General features: G+C 50.3%; 1 protein-coding gene across 1 annotated transcript; it reads left to right on the top strand.

The window, feature by feature from the left end:
* The first annotated feature begins 362 nt into the window (after positions 1 to 362).
* Positions 363 to 22,215, top strand: LOC311579612 (tetratricopeptide repeat protein 38). Its single transcript, XM_084750332.1, has 14 exons — positions 363 to 495; positions 1,219 to 1,296; positions 2,610 to 2,691; positions 4,141 to 4,312; positions 6,608 to 6,781; positions 8,641 to 8,716; positions 11,727 to 11,846; positions 13,611 to 13,670; positions 15,114 to 15,152; positions 17,582 to 17,663; positions 18,636 to 18,801; positions 19,372 to 19,531; positions 19,750 to 19,823; positions 21,823 to 22,215. Exons 1-14 carry the CDS (start codon positions 475 to 477, stop codon positions 21,914 to 21,916), a joined length of 1,398 nt encoding a protein of 465 aa, XP_084606458.1. The 5' UTR covers positions 363 to 474; the 3' UTR covers positions 21,917 to 22,215.
* Positions 22,216 to 23,476: the final 1,261 nt, after the last annotated feature.

The raw sequence follows: 23,476 nt of genomic DNA, 5'->3' as shown, positions 1-23,476 counted from the left end.
GCCCAGTGCAGGAGGCTCAGGCCAGGAGAGGCTGGGCCGCGGGCACCCATGCCATGGAATGTGCAAGAACAACACTGAAACTCAAACCTTAGCTGGGCACCTCTGCTCAGCTGGGGTTCAGGAACAGGGACTGCAGCTGCCAGGCTAGTTCTGAGTACCCCAGCTGGGGATGCCGCCAGGGCGCCCAGGTGTGTCCTCTCACCTCCCTCAGGGGTGACCTATTCCTCCTGCTCTACCAACACCCACACCCACACCTCCCACACCCACTCCGGATTTCAGGGGGCGGGCTGCTCTGGGCCCTGTGCTGAGCGCACGTGCTTCCCAAACCACCAGTGAGAGATCCCGGTAGAGCCTCCTCCCTCGCCCCGCCCCCTTCCGTAATCAACAACAACCACGCCTCCCCGGAAGGCCTGAGGGACTTCCCAGAGCCTGGACTGATTGATAGCCCTAACTCTGAAGAACAAAATCTGAATCATGTCGCTGCGAGATTGTCAGGTATGCGCACCCGTTGGGCTGGGTCCTTCTCGCCTGGGAGTGGTCCCAGCGCCAAGCCGTCGGGATCAAACCACAGGAACCTGGTCCTGAGCGCTCACTGCCTCTGCTGGCTGTGCAGCTGCAGCCAAGGGTGGAGGGGACTCCTAAGTGGTTCCCAGGAAGGCGCACTAATGGGAGCTTGTGCAGTGGGCTTGGCTTTGGGAAGCAGTTCATTTGAAAACAGCCAAGGTTGGGACCTTGAGCCCATTTTTCAGACCAGGAAGATGAAGATCAGAGCAGCCACCTGATTTCTAAGTCCTGGAAGGTGGAGCCTTTTGCTTGCCAGGACTAAAGGGCATGTCCCAGGCTCAAGGGAGACATGGGCACTGAGTCAGGTCACCGAGGGCAGCCATTGTAATTTGAAGGCTTTCCAACTATAGGCTTAGTCCGACTCCTCCCATGTACTGGGCGAGGAGGATCAGCTAGGTGTTGGCAGGGAGTACACACCCTTGCTAGGCGGGTTACAAGTCAGACATCCTTCAAGTTAGACTGACCTCCTCCACCTGGGGCCAGGCTTCCCACCACTCCTTGTAATGCCCCTCTGCCCATCACCCTATTTGCTGTCTGCCTTCTGGCTGACACTTGAACTCATCTCGTTGGGCCTCTCAGGTACTTTACAGAGTGGTGACCAAGGGTTGGGTGCACATCCAAGTCAAATCCCTGTGTTCCTCCCCTGTTGTGTAGGCCTGGAAGGATGCCGGCCTCCCACTCTCAACCACAAGCAATGAGGCCTGCAAGCTGTTTGATGCCACCTTGACCCAGGTATGGCGGCCAAGAGATGGTGGTCCTCCGTGAAAGGTTCTGAGGAGAGCTTTCTACTGGTGAATGGTCTGTAAACCCCTCTCAGTGAAGACTGCCCTTTGCCACAGAACTCCAACAACATGGGAAGAGTCTCTGCCAGCCCTGGGAGCCCTATCCCCATGGTCCCCAGTTCCAGTGTGGACAGCAGTGGATCCCCCTGAGGGGGCCTGAAAATGTGGAGACAGGTGTCCCACTGTGGCCTGTTGAGGGTTTGCTGTGGGCTCTGCCAGGAAAAGCATAGGGTCCTGTCCTGAGGCTCCCCTCATGTTAGCTGGACCAAGAATTTCCATCCATTCCCTCCCGAGCCACACCAGTGAAGCTTCCTGTAGTTTGAGGACTTGGGGACTTATGGGAGAGGAGACAGGGTCTCAGAAGAAAGGTCCAAGCAGCCTTTGTTTTGGAGGGAGGGTGGGGGCAGGTCAGAGAATGGGATTGAAGGTGAAGTGACTTGAGTCCAAAGGTCATAAGGTCATCCAATAGGTCAGAGGCAGGCACTTTGCTCTGAAGATGCAGATAGAAAGCAAAAGCTGGTCTTTCCATCTTCCAGCCTTCACATCTCTAACTGTAGAAAACACAAGCCATGGGCTTTGTGTTAGTTTGGGTTTCACAGTGTAGCCCAGACTGTCCTGGACCTTAGAGCAGCCTTCTGACTCCATCTCTGGGATTATGGCGGGAGCCACCACACCCAGCTCACTGTGGTCATTTCTGAGAGAAAGGAAACAGCAGTTGTGTGAGTGACTCCAGGGATCCTTGCACTGCTGAAAAGGGGGACCTGCTGCACCCCATGTCTTGGGATGGACCTACTTTTCCACAGTTCTTTCCTGGCAACAAGCATCCCCAGTCCTAGGAGGTGTCATCCAATAATGTGTGTTTAATCTCTTCCTAGAAGACCAACTAAGTTATACTGTTTTAATATGGCCCAGGAAATGTTCAGTGTTTTAGAAAGTAAAATAACTCAGGTCTGAGCCAGGCAATGGTGGCGCGCTCCTTTAATCCTAGCACTTGGGAAGCAGAGGCAGGTGTATCACTGTGAGTTCGAAAACACACACACACACACACACACACACACACACACACCAAAAAAACCCCCAAACAAACAAACAAACAAACAAAAAAACCAACCTCAGGTCTGAGACTCCTTTGATAGTAGAGGTTATGTGAGACCTGAGTTAGATTGCCAGCACCTATGACCCCCCAAAATCCAAGTTTAGATATATTTATTGATAGGATCTAAGGGCCACAAAGACAGATTTATTGTGCATTTCTCATCCCAGTATGTGAAGTGGACCAATGACAAGAGTCTTGGTGGCATCGAGGGCTGCCTGTCAAAGCTCAAGGCAGCGGATCCAAACTTTGGTGAGTAAACCTCCCTGACTGTAGGGACTCACTTGTCACTTGGCTGGGAGGGCACACTGGAGGCAGTGGCTGAGTTGACACTTGCACAGAGGAGGCCATTGACAGTTACCTTTGTGTTGGAACAAAGGCAGCTCCAGGAGGATGCCATTTCTATAGAAGGCTCTAGATCAGTGGTTGTCAACCTTCCTACTCCTATGACCCTTCAGTACAGTTTCACATATGATGTTTTCCAAGTATAAAATTATAGTGTTGCTGCTTCATAATGTACTTTTGATACTGTTACGAATCATAATGTAAATCTCTCATATGCTCCCTGTGAAAGGATCACTGGACCCCTAGGGGGGCTGTGACCCACAGATTGAGAACTGTTGCTCTAGATCTTTCCTCTATTGTCAGTTTGACATAAGCCACCACCAACTCTGCTTCTTAGGAAACTGAGGGTCACTGGGAGTGAGACACAGACCCCAGTCTAGGTGGCTCTCAAGCCCAAAATCCTAGAACACAGAGATGGTTCCTGAAACCTTTGTCTGGGGTTTAGGAACTTGAGACACCTCCAGAGCCACTAGCGCTGTGTGGAAATGGAGCACACAGCCTGGTTCCTGGGAAAGCCGTGTGTCTCCGTCTCGGGGAGGTCAGTCCAGTCCACTGCAGAGTCCCCCATGGGTGGCCCATGTGAGGAGTAAGGATCCTGGGGCTTGACAAACCACTGGGAGCATGCCCTTGAAGGGAACATTAGGACCCTGGGCCCTTTTGACTTTTCAGGCTGGAGAGTTAGGGACATTCCTATCACCTGCAGCAGTGTAGCCACGCTAAAGCCAAGGCCCTGCTGTTGCCCTGGTGAGGACAGAATGAGGAGAGCCTCAAGAGAAAAGCAGGGCCAGCCAGATGCAGCCATGGGGACAGCTAGTGCTCAGAGTGGACTCAGGCTGTGGACTGGGGTCCGATACTTACAGTAGTAGGCACCCCAGTACTATGGTTCTTTTTTGCAGGCCAGTGTCAGTGATTTAATTTTACACACCAGGGGGCACCATATGTCTCAAGATGGGGCTGGGGAGCATGGTAGGGCCTGAGCCCTCACACCTTCAGGAAGGACTACCCACCCCACCATCCTGTGTGAGAGCAGCAGATAGGATGAGAGTGTGGCCCAAGGACTTGCTGACTCAGTTCCCTGAATATCCCAGGAGGCCTGGGGCTGGCTGTAGCAATAATACCAGCCTATGAACCAGTTCACAGCTTCTGCCAGGTTCCTGAGGGCACAGGGAAGTACTTCAGACCATGGGGTTCAAATGAAAGCCCAGTTAAAAGTACTCTCAGTTACTTGAGAAGTGTTGCAGCACCCACTCTCCCATGAAGCCTCGACAGCAAGCCGGTACCCAGCCTGGCTCACACTTCGTGGGGTGTGGGGCTGGGCTAGGCTGAGTGACCAGCTGTTTTCCAATCTTCTCTCAGCCATGGGCCATGCCCTCTCTAACGGCCTTGTGCTCATTGGCACGGGAAGCTCCGTGAAGCTGGACAAAGACCTGGACCAGGCTGTGAAGACGATGGTGGAGGTTTCCCGAACCCAGAACCTGACACCTCGGGAGCAACTGCACGTGTCTGCTGTGGAGATGTTTGCCAAGGGGTGAGGGGCCTCCCAGGGATGGGGGTTGGGATTCCAAGCCTGTGTAAGGTGATGCCTCAAAGCTTGAGGGAGCTTCTCAGCAGTCCATTACTCTGCCCCAAATTGAATGCTGAATAAAGAAGTATTTCCCAGTTTAGGGTTCAAATAGCTTATTATGGCTCAGTAACAAGGTAATTATTTAGTTACAACACTGAGGAGAAAGAAGAAAACTATTGATCCTTTTGCTTCTTGCCCTAGAGGCTGTACTCACCAGCTTACTGTTGTTGTAACAAAATACCTGAGACAATACAGTTATAGGGAAGAAAGGTTTATTTTGCCTTACGGTTTCAGAGGCTTCAGTGCATGGGATCTTAACCCTATGGCTTGTGAGGCTATGGCAAGGCAATGCTTTGTGGTACTAATAGGTAGTAGAGGAGGCTGCTCACCTCACAGCAGCCTGGAAAGTCAAAAGGGCCCAAGGTCCTAATGTTCCCTTCAAGGGCATGCTCCCAGTGGCCTAATTAATAGCACCAGGCCCAAGCTACTTCTCCCAACAGCACCACAGGCAGGAGCACCCAGCCTTCAACATCCAAGCCTTTAGGGTCAGTGTGTTCAGGATTCCAATGCTGTGTGCATCAGCTCAACCTTCCAGGCCCATCTCTGCCTCCATTCCCACAGTCCTCCAGGGTCTGTCTTCTTGGGCAGGCGAGCTGTCCCTTAGAACAGATTCCGCAAACTGATTGTGAGGAATCTTAGAGTCTTCAGCCAAGAAAGCCATTTTCTGCTCATTCAGTATAGATGTGGGGTTCTCCTGTACCTCATGGTGTCGGGGCAAGTTGTCCTTGCTAATTGGTGAAGCCTCCTTTTCTGGGCTGAAGAGATGGCTCAGCTGATAAGGTGCTTGCCACACAGCTTTAAGGATCTGAGTTCAGATACCCAGCACCCAGGCAAAAAGCCAGGCAGGGTGATGTGTACTCTAACCCCAGGCTGGGAAGGAGGAGACAGGCAGATCCCGGGAGCTCACTGGCTCCCCCATCTGGCTCACTTGGTAAGGTTCAGTGAAAGATTCCAGGATTAAGGGGGGACATTGGTGGATGGGGACAAGTGATATCGACCTCTGGCCTCCGCATGCGTGCATACGCCCACACCAGACAAACAGGTTTTTCTCTTCCTTCTTCATTTAAAGAGTTATTTATTTTTATATCATGTGTCTGAATGTTTTGCTTGTATGTTTCTCTGTGTACCACGTGTGTGCCTGGTGCCCATGGTGATCTGCAGAGGGCACCAGATCTCCTGGAATTGGAGTTACAGATGGTATTAAGCTGCAGTATGGGTGCCAGAACTGAGCCTGAGGCCTCCCCAAAAGCAGGCATAGCCTTCTCTCCAGCTGCCCTCCCAGCTGTGTTTCTTCTTAAATCTGAATCGGAGGTTAATTTTCTCACTGGTTTTTTAATTTGGGGGGGGTACAACCTAACATAGAAATTGTGTACATACACATGTCTATAACATTCTTTTCTGTGCAGTGCTGAGGGTGGACGCCAGAGCCCTGCCTAAGAAGCAAGCTCCATCATCCCTAGCTATGATGGAATTCCTTTTTCTAAATTGGAAATCTTTTTTTTTCTTTTTACTAATTTCTATTAGTAACAAAGCAATGGGTGTTACCATACTTTGTTCTTGTTCACACCTCCCCGACTGTCTGTGCTCAAGCCCCTGCCCACTCTAATTCCTCCCCCACAAGAGCATCCCTCTGCTTTCGTGCCACACATAGCCCTTTGCCTTTTCTGTTTCCGCCCCACTTCACATGGCAGGACACTTTAGTTTTGTGGCATGTGCATAATACAAATGCACAACTATAATATTTTATATATATATCATGTTTATTGCTGTATTAATGTTTGTGTGCAGGTGTGTGTTGTAGCGTGTGTACCTCTGTCTGTGTTTGTGAGTTATGTAGGTGCCCTTGTGCTCAGAGGCCCAAGGAAGATGTCTTGTGTCCCATCCTATCACTCTTGATCTGAATTCCTTGAGACAGGGTCTTTCAGCTCACAGTCTTTCAGCTAGGCTGGTGGCTAGCAAGCCTCAGCCATCCCCCTTTCATGGCTGCCCCCAGCACTGGGGGTTACAGGACCATGCCCATGGCCGAGTCTTACTGAGGTGCTGGGGATTTGAACTCAGATCCTCATGTTTGTATCTATGGGCCATCTCCCCAGCCACAGATACAATTGCTTCAAAGCAGCTCATGCAGATAGTGACACAGGATGGCTTTCCACCCCCTGTGCATGTGGACTTCATACTCAGTATGTTTTTGGCTTCCAGGAACTTTCCCAAGGCCTGTGATTTCTGGGAACTGATTCTCCGGGACCACCCAATGGACATGTTGGCCTTGAAGTTTTCCCACGATGCCTACTTTTACCTGGGCTACCAGGAGCAGATGCGGGATTCTGTGGCTCGAGTTTTCCCCTTTTGGACACCTAGCACCCCCCTTAACAGGTACATGCCATTAATAAGCCACATCCTTTCATCTTTCAGTTTCTCTCCTCCGCCCTAAAAGCACAGAAACTCTATTGGCTTCAGTTTAAAGCTAATGAGACTCCTGCTGCTAATTACAAGTCTTCTTTTTCTTCATTAGATCTTCATCGCATCCTGTGAACAAGGTAGTACCATTGTGTATTAGTCAGATAGGATTCTGTTTATTGCAATAACAAATATCCCCAAGATTATATTCTCCAAAGCTTAATTACCATTCTTCATGTCCATCATTAGTTTTATTATTTTTAACATAGGAAATGGTTCTGTAACCCAACTTGGCCTCAAATTCATGGCGATCTCATGCCTTATCCTCTTTGGTGTTGGGATTACAGGTGTGAGTCACCGGGCCAGGTTATTCCGTGTTCATCTGTGTAGTGACAAGGGTTCTGTGGCCACATCCTTCTCTCTCCCAAGATGGTTACTGCACTTACTTCCCTCTGGATATACAAGTAGCTCAGAAGGGAAAGGAGCGCTCTCCCAAGCATAGCTTATGTAGCGTCAGGCACATTCAGAACCTGCGGGGTGGGGTGACAGGCTGCAAAGTCCCACAGAAGTCAACACAACTTCCTCTTTGTATCTAACAGCAGCCGGAAGGCAGAGTGTCTTTTTCTTTCAAGGATTTTGGGGATCTTGTTTTGTCTCCAAGTCTACTGGTTAAAAGTTAATCACAGCTGATTCGAGTATCTTTGTGGTGACCTTTAAAACTGTTTGACCAGAGGTCTAAGTACCATGGTTCACCCAAACTGATGATTAAACAACCCACCAACTACTAGTACCTGACCTGCAGTAAGCCCTTGGTAAATATTTGTAAAATTCACCTGTAAGTCACTGCTCTCCAATAAGCCCTGTCATTCGTCCCTGTGCTGGACAATAAAGGTGACACCCAAGTCACAGACACCAGCATCTGTCCTTACTCAGTCCCAGAGGGACACAGGATAGAACCGCTCTGTCACCTGTGACCTACAGCCTTGAGGCTCAGTGCCTGGGTGACTGATGAGAAAGGCAAGTATGTGGTCATTCCCAATATGCAGGCCAGAGTGGACGATGAGCAGGACAAACAGGCCCCTGGAATCTGGTTCTGGGGAGTGTCAAGCCAGTCAGTGGGTGCTCCCAGGCTGGGTGAGGGATGCTGCACAGTGTAACAGAAGCTTGGGAGGAGCTACCCCTAACACCAGGCCTCCCAGGAAGGCGCCTGTTGACCATGAGTTCTCAACCTGTTAGTTGCAACCACTTTGGGGACACTGAACGTCTCTTACAGGGGTTTCCTAAAACCACCAGAAAACATATATATTTATATTACAAGTCATAACAGCTGCAAAATTACAGTTAGGAAGCAGCAGGAGAATAATTTCATGGTTGGAGATCACCAGCACATGAGGAACTGTATTAAAGGGTCACAGCACTAGGAAGGCTGACAACCTTCCTAATGAGCCTGTTGTCACTTTGTCTTTAGGAAAGGAAGTCAAAACTGCTGAGCTCAGCGCCTCTCTGGGTTGGGCTTGTGTCATTCTTTCAGTGCTGCCTCCTGCTGGTGGCTCGCAGCAATGCAGATTTTTCTAGCTCCCTGATGGCTTGAGCAGAATCAGGGTATTAGCAAGTCCTCTTTCCTTGACACCAGCTCTACAGGGCCCTGTCACAAAGTAGACAACAGTGATCAGTTTGCTGCCCACTGCATTGTACCTCCGTTCCATCTGGGAACCCTCTATGTATGAACACAGTCACATACAAGCCTTGGGTGTGAGGACTCTGGCCAATCCTGCTGTGGGACTCTTCTCTCCTTGTCATCTTGCTGGGTACTGAAGTCTTTTCTCTGTGTTCAGCTATGTGAAAGGCATCTATTCTTTTGGACTGATGGAAACCAACTTCTATGACAGAGCAGAAAAGCTTGCCAAAGAGGTGAGTGGGCCCTTCTCAAGGTGTGAGGCCCTTCAGGGTGTGGCTCCTCATGTGCTGACCAAGCCACCCTGCCTCCTCTCCTTGGAGCTTCCACATGGATTTAATCTTCCCAAGGTCCCTGGAGCAGATAAGGCAGAGAGTCTCAGGGAAGAGGTGCCTTCAACTCTCAGGCGTCACCAGAGTGATGGCTTAGTGCTTCTCTGAGCCCTGGTTGGCTCCAGAGTCAGAGGGCTAGGCAGGACTGGGCTCACTACAGGAGAGCCGTGCAAACCTTGGTTCTTCCTCCTTGAATCTCACCATTCCACCAGGTCTAGCCTTGCCTGAGGCTTGAGGTGGGTGGAGACTTCGAACAGGTTTCCTAGGTCAGGGCCTGATCATGTGATGCTCTTTCTGCCTGAGTGGAGGGGTTTATCCTGCCCTCAAGCTTGTGTAGCCCTCACTCATCACTCAGGGTACCCTCAGTGGGAGGGGGGGAGCCAGTGTGGAACCTGCTAGGTGCTCAGCCTTGTGCCCTGTGTTGTTTTCTGGTTGGATGTGCTGGCTAACCTAGGGCTCTGGGGACACCCCTGTAGGCCTGGACCCAGGGTAAAGTGACATGTCTGGATGCAAGGTAGCACAAGGCTCTTGAAGCCCTTCTCTGCCACTCTTGTCCTTGCAAGAGGAGACACTAAGGTGCAAGGAGCCACTGCCATGCATGGAGAGTGACTTATGCTTTTTGTCCAGGTTCGGAACTGGTACTGTGTCCATGCCTGCTCCTGCCTATGGTCTCTGCCCACCCTGTTAAACGGGAGGCAATTACCATCTGTGGAAAAAACTGAAGTCCAAACAGAAACCCCACTCTTGGGATTAAGATAAAAACATATTTATATAACATAACTGAATTTGCAAAGAAACCAAGACTTCTACTACAGCCAAGGATGCAGTCTCAAGTCTTACAGGAAACAAGATGTGGCATGATAGTGTGCCTCCCTCCCCTCAGCTGCTCTTTCTTGCCCCTTGCTCCAGCTTTCCTGGTGTGATAGGCCCCACTGACCTTAGCTTCAGACCCCATAGATAGTTGCTCCATATGAAGACAAGGCTATAGCAATATCCCCCGAGTTTCAACAGTGCAAGAGTGTGCAGCAGCAGGCTCTACTGGATTCCAATGATTTCCCGAGGTGACAGAAATCCCAGCAGATCAACCTAAGGGCAGGAGAGGTGTGAAGGGCAGGCAGAGTTGGAGTCTTCCATGAAACCTTGCAAGGGTACCAAATGAGTGAAGATATGCTGGTCAGCCCTATAGAGAGAAAGACCAGGGACGAGTCCTATTTCTCAACCCCCCTGTGTGAAAGTGATGTGCTGGTGTCGAGTACCCCCAAAAAATCTCCACGAGGTAAAACTGATGTAATAGCATGAAGGATCTTTATCACGGCTAGAGCCAGGCCTTGGAGGCAACCTCCTGCTCTGGTTTGTGGGGGTTTTATAGGTCCTTTTCCCTACCAGTGTTCCCAAAGTAGGGAGGAACTTCCCAGCTTGGAAAATACTTATCGGTAAAGATACAAGGTGCGTAAGGGGATCTAGTGTCCTAAGGTGACAGGCTGCAGAACAGGTGCTAAGGGCACCTAGGCTCCAACTTCCTTTTGATCTCCTTTGTTTACCTCTTTGCTGCGGGGAATGTACCCATTGGATTTCTTCTGAAGGTCCAGCCCAGTGCTAATTGGCCATTGATAAGGGAGTAAAGCAGACTGGGCAAAGCTTTTTTTTTTTTTAAATGTATACAGTGCTCTGCCTGCATGTACACCTGCAGGCCAGAAAAGAGCACCAGATCTCATTATAGATGGTTGTGAGCCACCGTGTGGTTGCTGGGAATTGAACTCAGGACCTTTGGAAGAACAGCCAGTGCTCTTAACCTCTGAGCCATCTCTCCAGCCCCCTGGGCAAGGCTTTTGATCTGGCTTTCATATCTAGGGCAGGAAGAAAGGAATGTGGTCACATGGCTCAGGCTAGGGGAACTTTCTTGTAGCAGTGGTTAAGTTTCCCTGCAGCTGTGCCTTACAACTTGTCACTGTGACCCTGAGATATGGATTTTAATTCTCTGGTCTCACAAAAGCATCATGTTTAAAGGGGTTCCTAAAAGAAGTGCAGGTAACCAGCATGCTTAGGATACACTCTGTGACATTCCATGCTCTCCTGGTACTCAGGCCATGCAGACATGATGTGTGACCCCTGTCTTCCCACATAGAGTGGACAAGAGTGTGAAAGCTGAGGGGCAGGAGCAGGAAGGCAGAGACTGCTGGGGCATGTTGCCAAACCCTTACAGCAGGTGCCAGGCTAGTGCTGAGGCACTCACAATTAGATAGCAGGTATAGGGACCCATGATTTGGTGTGGGGCAATGATGGGGTTGTAGTGAGCCCCACTTTACTGCTTCATGCCCAGCACCCAGTAGGTGTCAGTAAACATGAAGTGACCTGGTGAACAGATGGACAAGGAGGTGAGAGCTGTTCATGTGTCCCTCTGCCTCACTGCAGAGCTCAGGGTTCATGTAGATTTTGTCATTAACAAGTGTTGCTAGAACCAGTTGCTTTTCCCTCAGGAAGCCACCCTTGTAACGATCTCCTGAGTGTAAGTGGGAGGGGCAGCCTCTTGTCATTCACCACCAGAGGATGTGACAGTCTACACTGTTCTCATAGCCCTGAAAGGAAGGCAGCCCCAAAGGCCATCATGGGAAACTGAGGCACAGAGCTCCTGGGTAGCATATTGCAGATGACTCAGATGTGCTCAGGAAGCAAATCCTGGCCTGGCTGAACCTCAGTTTCCTCATCTGTGAGGCTGGCACACATACCCTCCTCAGCAGCCTGCTGTGGTAGGTAAGGCACACATTGGTACCCCCTAGGCAACAAGAAAATGAAGCTAGTGTTGGGTTTGCAATTATCCTGAGTTAGAACCCAGTTCCCACCCTTGCTGTTGCTGGGTCCAGGCCACCAGGCTAAACCCTGTTTTCCTTGTCCTCCCATCTCTTACCTCCTATAGGCTTTATCTATTGAGCCCACAGATGCCTGGTCAGTGCACACTATTGCTCATATACATGAGATGAAAGCAGAGGTCAAAGACGGGATGGAGTTCATGCAGCGCACAGAAGGCCACTGGAAGGTATGAACTGAGTTGTTGTTGGTCCTTTGCTGGGCCACCCAGTCTGACACCAGGAATTCCCCCAAGGCTTGCTGGTTGGGACTTAAAGCTGTAGCTTGGCTCGCCGGGAGCTTAGGTTCAGTTTGGAGACATCCCCGACAGCCAAACATCCTCATGGAGCTGCCCGCAGCACCCCAACACTTACCAGGGATTTAGAAGTGATTGTACAACTGAAGTCTGCCTGAGGTATTTTGCCGTGAAAGGAATGTGTCCAAAGGGTGCTGGGTAAATAAGACCTTAGTTAGTTTGCACATGCTCAGGACCCTGAGTTGCATGTGCTTCTGCTGCTGCCAGCAGGGAGCACATGGTGCAGTGGGTGGGATGATGGTCAACTGATGTAAGCCTGGCCTATGGTGGTTAGGACAATTTGGATTCCTAGTGTCCACTCTGACCCTCTCCGTGGCATGAGCACTCTGTGGCTTCACTGTCCTTTATTCCCTATTCCTAACTTTACTCATGCCTGCTCCTGACTGGCTGCTGCCTGTTCCTACTTGCCCATTGGCAATGGTGACCCTTCTTCCTCTGTGTGGGCCTGTTTTCTCTGGACTTGCTTCTGGCTGGTGACCTGGCCCATTGTCCAGATGTCCCGGCGGCTGCCCTTCCTTCTGTACCACAGCAGGCTGCAAGGGCACCACAGCTAGGGCAGTAAGTCCTTTCCTGAGCCTGACACTGAGAAGAGACGCTCAGTGTTTCAGAGAGGAGGCAGGTCATGGTCGCCACCAGCATCCCCCTGAGCAGTTCCCTGGGAAAGGAAGGACTGTGATTGACAGGCAGGTTAATTCCCAGCATCTCCAGGCATGGCTAACAGGGAGGTGTCTGAACATGCAGCCCATTCTAAAGGTGTCCAGACTCCAGGGTCTGGTAATATTCAGGGGTACAAAGAACCTAAAGAAGAGAAGCTACGTTTTCTGGGGCTCCCCATGCGGATGCTGGAAAGTTTTTTGGTTGTTTGGTTGGTTGGTTTTTCGAGACAAGGTTTCTCTGTGTAGCCTTGGCTGTCCTGGACTCACTTTGTAGACCAGGCTGGCCTCGAACTCCCAGTTATCCGCCTGCCTCTACCTCCCAAGTACTGGGATTAAAGGCGTGCGCCACCACCACCCTGCGAAGCTGGACGGTTTTATGGGTAAGAGTACCTGGGTGGGGAGCACTAGTTGGCGTCTAGCTAGCCTGGCTTCCCTCCTTTACATTGTTCCCCCAGAACACACACACACCCCTCTGCTTGTGTATATGTGTATGCATGTACATGTATCTATGTGTTTATACATGTATAGGTGTGCCTGTATGTGGATAAAAGTGAACACATATAATGTGTGCATATGGAATCCACCCTGTTATTTCTCAGGTGCCATCCACCTGTGTTTGTGAGCAGGGCCCTTCCCTAGCACCTGGAGCTTACTGATTAGGCAAGACTGGCTGGCCAGAAAACCTCAAGGACCCTCATGTGATAACAGCCTTACACCATCATGTCCAGCTCTGAGCTGGGTGTGGGGAGGCGCATGCAGGTCTTCGTGCTTACCCAGCAGGCATTGTACCAAGTGAGCATCTTCCCAGCCCAACTTTGAACTTCTGAACCTCTGTGTCCACCTCCCTGGTGCCCGGATCACAGGTGTGGTCCTCCATACCCAGCTTATTCCATGTTGGGGATTGAACCCAGGGGTTTGTGTGATATACCAACCACACTGTAGACCAAGCCCACAGGCGCTCATTGTTTCACTCTTTCTGCAGGACTCTGATATGCTCGCTTGCCATAACTATTGGCATTGGGCCCTGTACTTGATTGAAAAGGTAGGTTGCTTGTTTCCATGGGTTGTCTCACCCACTGCAGATGTCCAGTGAAGAGGTGGTTCCTAGTCCCCAGCTCTGTCTGACTTCCTTATAGCACCTTTGTGTGTTGGTACAAATGGTGTCTTAGTTAGGGCTTCTATTGCTGTGATGTATCTCCATGGCCAAAAGCAAGCTGGGGAGGAAAGGGTTTACTTGGCCTACATCTCCACATTGTAGTCATCACTGAAGGAAGGCAGGACAGGAACTCAAACAGGGCAGGAAGGAACCTGAAAGCAGGAACTGATGCAGAGGCCATGGAGGAGTGCTGCTTCCCAGCTTCCTCTCCATGGCTTACTCAGCCTGCTTTCTTATAGACCCAAGACCACCAGCCCTGGCATGGCTCCGCCCACAATGGGCTGGGCCCTCCCCATCAATCACTAATTAAGAAAATGCCCTAGAGACTTTCCTACTGCCTGGTCTTATGGAGTTTCTTTTCTTTTTAAGATTTATTTATTTATTATTTATACAGTGGTCTACATGCACACCTGCAGACCAGAAGATGGCATCAGGTTACATTATAGATGCTTGTGAGCCACCGTGTGGTTGCTGGGAATTGAACTCAGGACCTCTGGAAGAGCAGTCAGTGCTCTTAACCTCTGAGCCATCTCTCCAGCCCTAGAGTTTATTAATAGAGGTTCCTTCCCCCTCTCAGATGACTTTAGCTTTTGTCAAGCACAGATGGTGTCTGAAGCAATACAGCATTCATACTGCAAGAGCTTGGCAGACTGCACTCCTCAAATACACTTTTCACTCTTGGGTCGCAGGACTCACATGGCTTAGTTACTTTTCTATTGCTGTGATAAAACCCTGAGACCAAGGCAATTTGTAGAGGTTCATTCAGCTTACAGTTCCAAGGCATAAGAGTCTCCATCTTGATGGTGAGGCATGGCAGCAAGCAGCACACATGGCTGCAGGAACTGGGTGTGAGAGCTCACCTCATCCAAGCACAAAGCAGCCTGGACCAAGAGCAGGGTGAGGCCTTAAGCTCTCAAAGCCCATTCCTAGTGACACACTTCCTCCAGCAAGGCCACACCTCCTAAGCCTGCACGAACAATGCCACCAATTGGGGAACAACTTTCCACACATCTGAGCCCATGGGGGACACTCTCATTTATACCACCACAGTGGGGTTGGAACCAAGTTCTGGAGAACACAGGGAGAATCTTAGATTGTGGGGACAGATGATGGGGATTAGCATCACTCCGTTTGTCGGGGTGCTTCTCCCAGCTGTTACTATAGAAACATGGAGGCTCCTAGCTTGCCTTCTCCTCCCTCCACACTGGGCTGCCACTGAGCCCTGCCCATCTCTTTTACTGGTGGCCTTGGTCAGCTCTTCCTAGTGTGTTTCCAAGCATCAGTTTTTTACTTCTCCAGATGTAACTCACAGCAATGTCACCTTTGCAGGGAGAATATGAGGCCGCGCTAACCATCTATGACAGCCATGTAAGTACATTCTCATCCTTTATGGCTTGTTGCTACAGTCTGCCTGTGACTCTCATAGCCTCTGGGCCTGCTCCTGGCTTGTTGGCGTTGTCCTAGCCAGAGCTAATGGTGGTGGAATGCACCATGTTCTCGGATAAGACTTTGTGGGACTGGCTGTTGTCAAGAGCCATATCCTGTCTCTGTGTGTCGTGGAGCCTCTGCTGACTGTTTGCCGGTGGTGTTCTATAATGACAGGTCTAAGGGTATCTCTGACTGTTTCTGTCCTTTCTTCAAGACAAGGGTTTTCTGTGGAGTATCCCTGGCTGTCCTGGAACTGAGTCTGTAGACCAGGCTGGCCTCTAGCTCACAGAAATCCACCTGCCTCTGCCTCCTGAGTTCTGTGATTAAAGGTGTGTTCTACTACCACCCAAGATAGATGGGTATTCTTCATGAGGCGATTCATCTGTCCATAGAAGGGCTGGTTTTCGATTTTTGTTCACTTATTTATACTTTCAGTCAGAGGCAGCGTGTTAGAGAAATGGCTCAATGGTTAAAAGCACTTCCAGAGGATGCAGGTTCAATTCCCAGGACCCACATTGCAGCTCACGACTGCCTGTAACTCCAGTTCCAGAGGATCTGGCACCCTCACACAGACATGCAGGCAGAACACCAATGCTCATTAAAAATAAATGATTCTTTAAAAGTCAGAGGCAGGTTTGGTGGTGCTGAGAGACACTCAGGAGGCCGAGGCAGATGGATTTCTATGAGTTCATTGCCAGCCTGAACCACATAGTGAATTCTAGGGCAACCAGAGTACATAGTGAGACCTTGTCTCAAAAAATTCCTTTTGTTTATTTTATATATGTATACATGGCATGACATGTATGTGAAAGTCAGAAAACAACTAACAGAAGTTCATTTTCCATCTACTATGTGAGTTCCAGGGATCAAAACAGGCTTGGCTTCACAAGTGCCTTTACTGAGCCATATGGCCAGTTGTGTGAGTATGTGTGTGCATGGTTTAATTTTTTTAAAGATTTATTTATTTTAGCCAGGCGTGGTGGCACATGCCTTGAATCCCAGCACTTGGGAGGCAGAGGCAGGCAGATTGCTGTGAGTTCAAGGCCAGCCTGGTCTACAAAGTGAGTCCAGGACAGCCAAGGCTACACAGAGAAACCCTGTCTCGAAAAACAAAACAAACAAAAAAAATTTGAGCCAAAAACAAGAGGCGGGGCCTTTGGAGATTTGGGATAATTTTGGCTGTTCATTGCTCCACTTCGACACTCCTAGAGAGAACCACTCGACGGAAGGCTTTGGGGCTCCGGGCTCTGGCTGAGGTTCCGGGTTCTGCTTGCTCTAGGTTCTAGTAGAAGAAATCCTGCTGATTATGCTGGGAGAATCATTCCTCAGAACTGATCTTATGATTTCATTATTGTATTCTTTAATCTTCTTTTCCTATTGTTTAGATTAGTCGGGTTATAAGTGAGGTACTCTCGGATAAGAAGTTCATAATAAAAAATTATTGTTAAGAAAATTGAGCCTACATTGTGGGGCTAGAGAGATGAGCCAGCGTTTAAGAACACTGACTGTTGTTCCAGAGGACCAAGATCCAATCCCCAGCACCCACATGGTATCTTAAAACTCTCTGTAACTCCAGTTCCAGGAGACCAGATGACCACTCTGTCCTCTGTGGGCACAAGGCACACATATGGCACATAGACATACATGCAGGCAAAGCACTCATACAGGCAAAATAATGATGAGGATAAATTGTGTGGCATTGCAGCCTTAGCATATAGAGTTTGCTAGACCCCATCTCACTGGCCAACTCCAGAACCTTGCCTTCTTCCCTCTGGGCGTTCTTTGAAAGGAAAAGCTCCCCATTGAGGTCTTAGTAATGAAATCTTGGCACAGGATGCTCACTCCAGAGAAGCAGCTTCCATATAAGGGTCCTTTTGAGGAGTCCTTCTGTCATGATCAGCTCCTTAGAAAGAAGATGAGGTGATTTGCACTGTGTGCAGGTCTCCTAGTGAGCAAAGTTGAATCTACACTAGGCAAGACCTGAGTCTCATGCCAGACCAACGTTAGGCACAGGGTGAGAGAGTGGCAGTTGACAGGGCCAGGGCTAACCTGGCACACAGTTGAATGGGCGTGTGTGTGTGTGTGTGTGTGTGTGTGTGTGTGTGTGTGTGCGCGCGCGTGCGCGCACACGCGCATGCATTCTGTCACTCACAGCTGCATGATCCCTTACTGAGTGTTGTGGCTGAGAAGTGATGAGGGAGATGGTCCTGATGTCTCAGGTGCTGGGGATGACGCTCATATCTTTTGTTTGCTGAGGGCTTTCTCTATGCAGGCCACACTGGTGGCTGATATAGCAACTCTGGCTGTTCCCATGGCCCTGTCATTTTTTGGGCCCCTGAGCCTGGCCTCCCATGGCCCTTGTCTTCCAGATCCTTCCGAGCCTGCAGGCTAGTGGTACCATGCTGGATGTGGTGGACAGCTGCTCCATGCTCTACCGTCTTCAGATGGAAGGTACCTGTGTCTCTTCCTTCTCCCTGCACAAGGAGAGAATGGGTGAATGCTGATCATGAGGGTGAAGCCTTGGGATGAATGAGGCTGTTTGCATCTTTGCATGGCAGCATATGCAGCTGTTTCCTTGCCAGTCCAAGGCCACTGTCCTAGCCTCTGATGTCCTTTATTCTATTCTCCACAGCACCTTGGTATGGTGGCCCTTTGGCACTGAATCTTGCCATTCCCATATGCTGACTGGCAGAACTTTCAGGGCACAGGTGGCGCTTGGCTACTGCCTGGTGCCTCTTAGTGAGAATTTCCCAACTTTGACATTGCAGAGGCTTCTCAGCCTATCACCCAAGGCTTTATAGTTGCTCTTAAGGGGCTGTCTTCCTGCCTAGGCTAGAGGTCCAGATGATGCTCCACAGAGGGATGCTGAGGAATGCTTGGCATCCCAGTGTGAATGAGGAGATGGGGTACCAAATGGCTGGCAGGCTGGGAAAGTCTTTTCATTCCTTCAATGTTGTGATTATTTATATATATATATATATATATATATATATATATTCCTTAATGTATGAGTGCTCTGTCTACATATACACCTGCATGCCCTGACAGGGCACTAGACCTCTTTATATGGTTAGGTGCCATAGTTTGGTTGCGGGTAACTGAACTCAAGACCTCTGGAAATGCAGCCAGTGCTCTTAACCACTGAGCCACTTCTCCACAGTTCTGGGATTGTGATTACCATAAGGAACCTTAAAACACTTTGGAGGTTTATCAAGGTGCTAGGTATAGTTTGACAACATGTCACAGTTTTCCAAACCTGTGTTTACCTTTGGTGGCCCTGCTCACTGGCCTCTCCTCATCCATCCTCCGCCCCCACCCCACCCCCAACTCCCTCCTCTGACAGGGACAAGATTGGATGGCCTTCTGATCCATGTGGGTTCAGAAGAACAAAGTGTAAGACACACTGCTTTTCTTTGTCCCCAGGGGTGTCCCTTGGCCAGCGGTGGCAGGCTGTTCTACCTGTGACCAAGAAGCATACTCGAGACCACGTCCTTCTGTTTAATGACGCTCACTTCCTGATGGCCTCCCTGGGTGCACGGGACCTCCAGACCACACAGGAGCTGATGACCACTCTGCAGGAGGCCAGCAAGTATGTGAGGCCCTGAGACCATGAGGTTTGGGCCCAGCTGACAGGGTGAATGCCTGCAGGGGCTGCGCCAAGGCCTGGTAGGGTGAGGCCCTGCTGGTGAGCGTAGCTTTGAGGAGATCCATGCTTCTAGGTGGGTATTCCCAGGTGGGCATGCTTCGCCATAGCTGTCTGACCCCCAGGGGTCTTGTGGGTGTCCTCAGGACACTCAGCTACCTCTTTGCTCAGAGCCTCAGATTCTTTATCTGCTGGAAATGGTGCCCTCTGGGCTGACAAGGGCAGCCTGAGAGCACAGTTTCTTGCAGACACATTCTTAGGTGGCCATGGCTGTGGGTGCCCAGTTTTACCTGCCTTGTCTGCAGTCCTGACCTCTCTGGGCTGTTATACCACTTTCCAGATGAACAAACTGAGGCTGAGGACAGGAGCCTGTGCCTCTCCCTACATTGAACAGAGGTCTGTGTCTCCTCTTCCTTGCTGAGTGGCATCAGGCAGCTGTGAGAGGCCCTAACTTTGGGTCTCTCCGCCCAGGAAGACTGTGTGGAGGTGGATACTGAGCTTTGGTCTTGGTGACAGGTCCCCTGGGGAGAACTGCCAGCACAAGTTGGCACAAGATGTGGGGCTGCCCCTGTGCCAGGCCCTTGTGGAGGCTGAGAATGGGAACCCTGACCAAGTCTTGGAACTTCTCTTGCCAATCCGCTACCGAATTGTGGAGATTGGAGGCAGCAACGCCCAGGTAAGCCAGCTGAGTGAAGGGACCCAGAGGCTGTAGTGCCAGGCCAGCAGCCAGGTGTCTCCTGTGTGGTCCTTACTCATGGGGTAGGAACACTCTTGTTGAAGCTGCCACCAAGGTGTGCTGTGGAGGGTGGGGTTTGTCTCAGTGTTCCCTTTGGGATGGGAGCCCATCCCTGGTCCACGCTGCGGGGGGCCTAACTTGCCTAACTGACATCATAGAGAGACGTCTTCAACCAGCTGCTGGTTCATGCGGCCATCAACTGTACATCCAGCGTCCATAAGAATGTGGCCCGGTAAGTACTTTGCCTTTCCTACAGCCAGGCATGGCAGGGTCCCCTGCACATCGTCTCCCTGTGCATGTACCTGGCTTGACATATGTGCTTCTGCTTTTGGGGTTTGGAACAGGAAGCAAACTGGGGATTCATTTCTCTTTCATTAGCAGGCTCAACTTGACAAAGGGGGACAGATGGTACTACCAACACCCTTTTTTTGTTGGAGATGGTGTCAAGACAGGGTTTCTCTATGCAGCCCTGGCTGTCCTGGAACTTGCTCTGTAGACCAAGATGGCCACCACTACCCAGCCAGCCTTTTACCCAGCCTCCTGCCTTCCACAGTGACTTTATTGTAGGTGTGCTGAACTATACAGACAGCCAGTACACCTGTTCTCAGGTCCTTGCATGTCTGTACCTCTCCCTGCGATCCCCTGTCTCCTTTTTTTGTCTGCTCATTAGGCTTCAGCTTACAGGCTCTTACCGACCTGTGCTAACTGTGGACACAGTGCACAGTGGGAGGGTATGGGCCTTGTCCTTGTGGAACCTCTGAAAAAAACCAGTTGGTCACATGGACATCTGAACAGTCACATGGTTGTGGTCAGGAGGAAAGGATGATGGTGGAGCTGGTGAGGATGATGGGAGTATCCCATAGAGTGTGGAGAAGAGACTAAATGCCAAATGCACTTAGCCAGTAGGCCTGGTTAGGAGAGAAAGCGGAAACCTAGAGTCTGGGGTTGTCTGGGCCATGCAGTAAATAAATTCCTGCAGCCACACTCATTATCCTCTCTCTTCCTGCTACTCCTCCTGGAAGGGGGCCATAGGGACCCATGCTCAGAAGATGCTTTAGCATCTTCTGCATTTAGTTATTGCCTTTCTGCCTCTCTTCCTTGTTCACCCAGCCAAGCAGCCTCCTTTGAAGCCACATAGGGCTTTCATCTAGGGCTTCCAGGCTGCGACATCTAACTTTAAAAACAAAACCAACCAACCAAACAAAAACCTTTAATTTGACAAAGTACACAGCCTCACATAAGTAGTTTTAGCAACAGAAAGGAGGCTGATACCCTACTACCCTGGCTGTAGTGTTGTTCCTTCCCTGTATACCAAGCCCCAGCCCCTTAACATCACTCATCCCCTGGGCTGGAGAGATGGCTCAGCTGTTAAAAGCACCAACTGTTCTTCTAGAGGTCCTGAGTTCAATTCCCAGCAACCACATGGTGGCTCACAACCATCTACAATGTGATCTGATGTCCTCTTCTGGCCTGCAGGTGTTCATGCAGGCAGAGCACTGTATACATAATAAATAAATATTTAAACAAACAAACAAACAAACAAACCATCACCCACCCCCCACAGACCCACCATTGTTAATCTGTGTCTATCCTAAGCTCCTAGAGCTGTAACCAAAGCAACACAGACATGGTGGTTCAGACACCACACACACTGGTCTTGTCATTCTAGAAGCTGAACTGTCCTGGATCAGGGTCCAGCAGGGATGTTTCTGGTGCACTCCTGTCCCTGGCTCAGAGCTATTGCTGCATGTTGCTTCCCCTGAGACTCAGAAAGCAGATTCTCCTCTGTTTCTCACAGGGACACTAATGCCACTGTAAGGGTCCTCTCCCTAAGTCATGCTGAGGACCAAGGCAGCAGCAGCAGCAGCAGCAGCATCCAGCCACAGCAGGGCTCTGCTCAGAGGGATCCTGTTCTTGCTTCTTTTAAACTAAGGCTTTCCTAGACCTGTTCTTTCCCTTGCTTCTTCTGGGGGAGTCTGACATGTGGCTTCCTGTGTCTCTTTTCCCTCTCATCCTCAGCATAGACTGTGACAGGAGCATGGGCTGTGAGGTCTTGAGCCATGGCTTCCCTTAAGACAGACGAAGCCACAGTGAGAGCCTACACTGGAGTCCTCATCTCTGCTGCTTAACTCTAATGTAGACTCAAAATACTGTACACTGGCTGTATCCTGCCAGTCAAATTCCCACATCCTTCTAGAGGGTTCTGTAATAAATTTTGTGTGTTTCCACAGGAGTCTTCTGATGGAGCGTGATGCACTGAAACCCAACTCACCCCTGACTGAGAGGCTCATGCGCAAGGCAGCCTCTGTCCATCTTATGCAGTGACCAATGCCAGTTCTTTGGCCTACAGCTCAACACTGACCTCCTGGCTTTCGGTTATTGTCTGGTTGGGTTATGGTTAGGAAACAGCTGGGCATCCTTGTCAGAGGATAAGGTTAAGTCCTGAGCAGAATTCTGCAAATCAGTAATTTAGGAGAATAGGGGACACTTTGATTTTGAGTGATATTGGGGATTCCTTTCAGAGCCCACAGGCATTTTCTTGGTCTTCTAGAAACAAAGCAGTGCTGTTACTTGCAGATGCCTTGTAGACTGTATTGTCTTGCTCTGTGGCTGGCAGGCAGGCTTAGAAGTGCCCCCCCCCAACACCCTGCACCAGTGAAACCTTTTCATTTGCTTTTCCTTATATTCTCCAAGGGTCCTGCTGTCCCATGTCCCTGGGGAGGATTCCAGTGAGCTTCCCTGGGTCCCATCGAGCAGAGGCTTTTCCATTTTGGGGACAGGGGCCTCTGCCTCACTGGCTTTGTTTCTCAGCTCCAAACTGCTGCCTCTGTCACCTTCCCCAATGATGGGGGGCGGGGGGCTGGCTTCTTCCTCTCTGGGGGATTTATTGGAGCCAGCTGGAGCTTCTCTTTAGTCTGCTCCTGGGAGGGAAGCTTGAGGGGTGTGGCTTCCTTGTCCAACTCTGATTCTGCTCTATGTGTGGGTCTGAGACCCCGGCTTGGGGATGCTCTTGTGACAAATATTCAGATGACTGACAGAGCTGCCATTGACTTCAGCCCATCTCCTGCTTCTGTGACAGCGGCGTCCCTCCTCGAAGTGCTAGTACAGTCTTGTTGTTGTCCTCCGGAAGGGGAGGTGCAAGTGCAGAGATGGTCCTCAGGCTCCTTCAGTTCCCGCTTATGTAGGGACTGAGGGGCAGGTCTCCCAGAGGGAACATGGAGCTCTCCAAACCCATGATTCTCGCTCAGTCTGCTCAGGGTCTGTGCAGTCTGCTCAGGCCTGGACAGGTTCTGGGCATTAAAACAATTCGTTCATTCCTTTGACTCCTTTCTTCTATGGGCACCCCTGAGAAGCTCTGAAGAGCCAGGTTTGGGTTGAGGAAGCCCTGGGGAGATGGGCTTCTCCTTTAAATTTAGCTTGATGGGGCAGCAAGTAAGAAATTGTGTAATTCCCATAGGATTTTAAGAACTACAGTCTCCATATCCAGGAGGCCCAGACAGGTGCCAAGGAGGAGCCTCCTCATGATATATTTTTTACCTGATTCCACATAATACATGATGTACCAGGAAGTGGAGTCTTCTCCATCTTTCAGGAAGCCTTCCGCCATGCCTGTGGTCTGGTGACAGTGCCTTCTCTTTGCCCTAGAGCCCTTGGCACCTGCCCTGGCTAATGCACCTGTGATCTCTGGCCAGGAAGTGCCTTCCACTGAGTACCTGTCTGTAGAAGCTCGTGTGTGTAGCTTTAATGGAGGAAGGCATGCATCTAGCCAGGATAGGACACTAATTAAAGAGAGCGGTGTTTGTGTCTGAAGAGACGGCTCCATGGCTAAGAGCACTTGCTGCTCTTCTAGAGGACCAGGTTCAGTTCCTAGCACCCATGGAGCAG

The sequence above is a fragment of the Acomys minous genome (assembly GCF_964271855.1).
Source record: "Acomys minous genome assembly, chromosome: 12".
Classification (NCBI taxonomy): Eukaryota; Metazoa; Chordata; class Mammalia; order Rodentia; family Muridae; genus Acomys; species Acomys minous.
Note: the sequence above shows the minus strand (reverse complement) of the source record. Positions and strands in the feature narration are given on the sequence as shown.